The 1,027-nt window shown below is 40.0% G+C and overlaps 1 protein-coding gene across 1 annotated transcript in view; it reads left to right on the plus strand.

Moving 5' to 3' along the window:
• Nucleotides 1-748: 748 nt before the first annotated feature.
• WDR55 (WD repeat domain 55) overlaps nucleotides 749-1,027 on the plus strand; it is an 8,460-nt gene continuing 8,181 nt past the window's right edge. Inside the window, exon 1 of the mRNA XM_019506004.1 lies at nucleotides 749-766. Within this exon, the coding sequence (XP_019361549.1) occupies nucleotides 749-766 (18 nt within the window). The remainder of the gene's footprint in view (nucleotides 767-1,027) is intronic.

Here is a 1,027-nt window from a genome sequence, read left to right on the forward strand (position 1 = left end):
CTTCCTGCTGGTTACCTGATGCATGTGCTTTTTATACCTAGTTTTCTGTTAATCTGTTGGCCTCAGAGCCACTCATAATGTTGCCCTATAGTTCTTACCGTATGGGATTGAAAGGTGTCAAAATTATCATAAAAGGTTACTACCCAGACTAGGGTTTATCCAATAAGCAAATTATGATTCAGCACCTTTAGGTTTGAAATTGACATTGCTCCACCTAAGTTCCAACCCCTTTTAGGCTTCATTTGAAGATGCTTTCTTGGGATATCTTTTCTTGGAATGTGTTGGGTGTGCCAGGGAGTTGGATCCAGTTTTATCATCAAGGCTGAACCCTGAGCAAAAAACGGTTAGGTCTCCTAATCTTACAGCTACAGCTGTGCCTATGGGGCCCAGTCAGTTTCATGAACAGTTAACTTTATCATTTTGGTTAAACTTAGACAAGTTATATTTGCAGTTTACAAACTTTATATTAATTAATATTAATATTAATATTACAAACTTTATATTAACTATATTAACTGTTTAGGCAAAATACCAAATGCCTCCAAAAAGCACATATTTATTGCATATTAATTCCTCTGGTTCTGGCTGTTACACTTAGTCTAACTGCTAGAAAAGAGCTGGCTTTCTTCTGACTCCTTGCAGGAAAAGCAGTTGTACTAAAGCAAATTTGTTCTGGGCCTCACAGAGGGGGATATAGAGTAGTAACCTTGTTTTACAGACCAACAGGCAGAGGATGTAGATTTGAGACATGCATCAGAAGAACAAGGTCACCATGGAGCTCAGACTTGGTGTTTTCCTAAGAGAAATCTGGGTCCCTTGTTGGTTTGGAAATGAACTTATGCACCCTAGTTTTTTTTTTTCCTGTGAGAGAAGAACAATAAAGTTATTTGCTTCCCACCAGAGAAAGAAAGACTTTTCCTTTGTCTGCGGCAGGAGCAGGGTTTGGTTTCTGCTGTGCAAAACTTCTGAAGTAAAGACGGGAAAAACAGTGCGCGGCCTGGGAGCAGCGGAGCTCCTGGGCCAAGGG

The sequence above is a fragment of the Gavialis gangeticus genome, unplaced genomic scaffold, assembly GCF_001723915.1.
Source record: "Gavialis gangeticus isolate Ggan-Ray unplaced genomic scaffold, GavGan_comp1, whole genome shotgun sequence".
NCBI lineage: Eukaryota > Metazoa > Chordata > Crocodylia > Gavialidae > Gavialis > Gavialis gangeticus.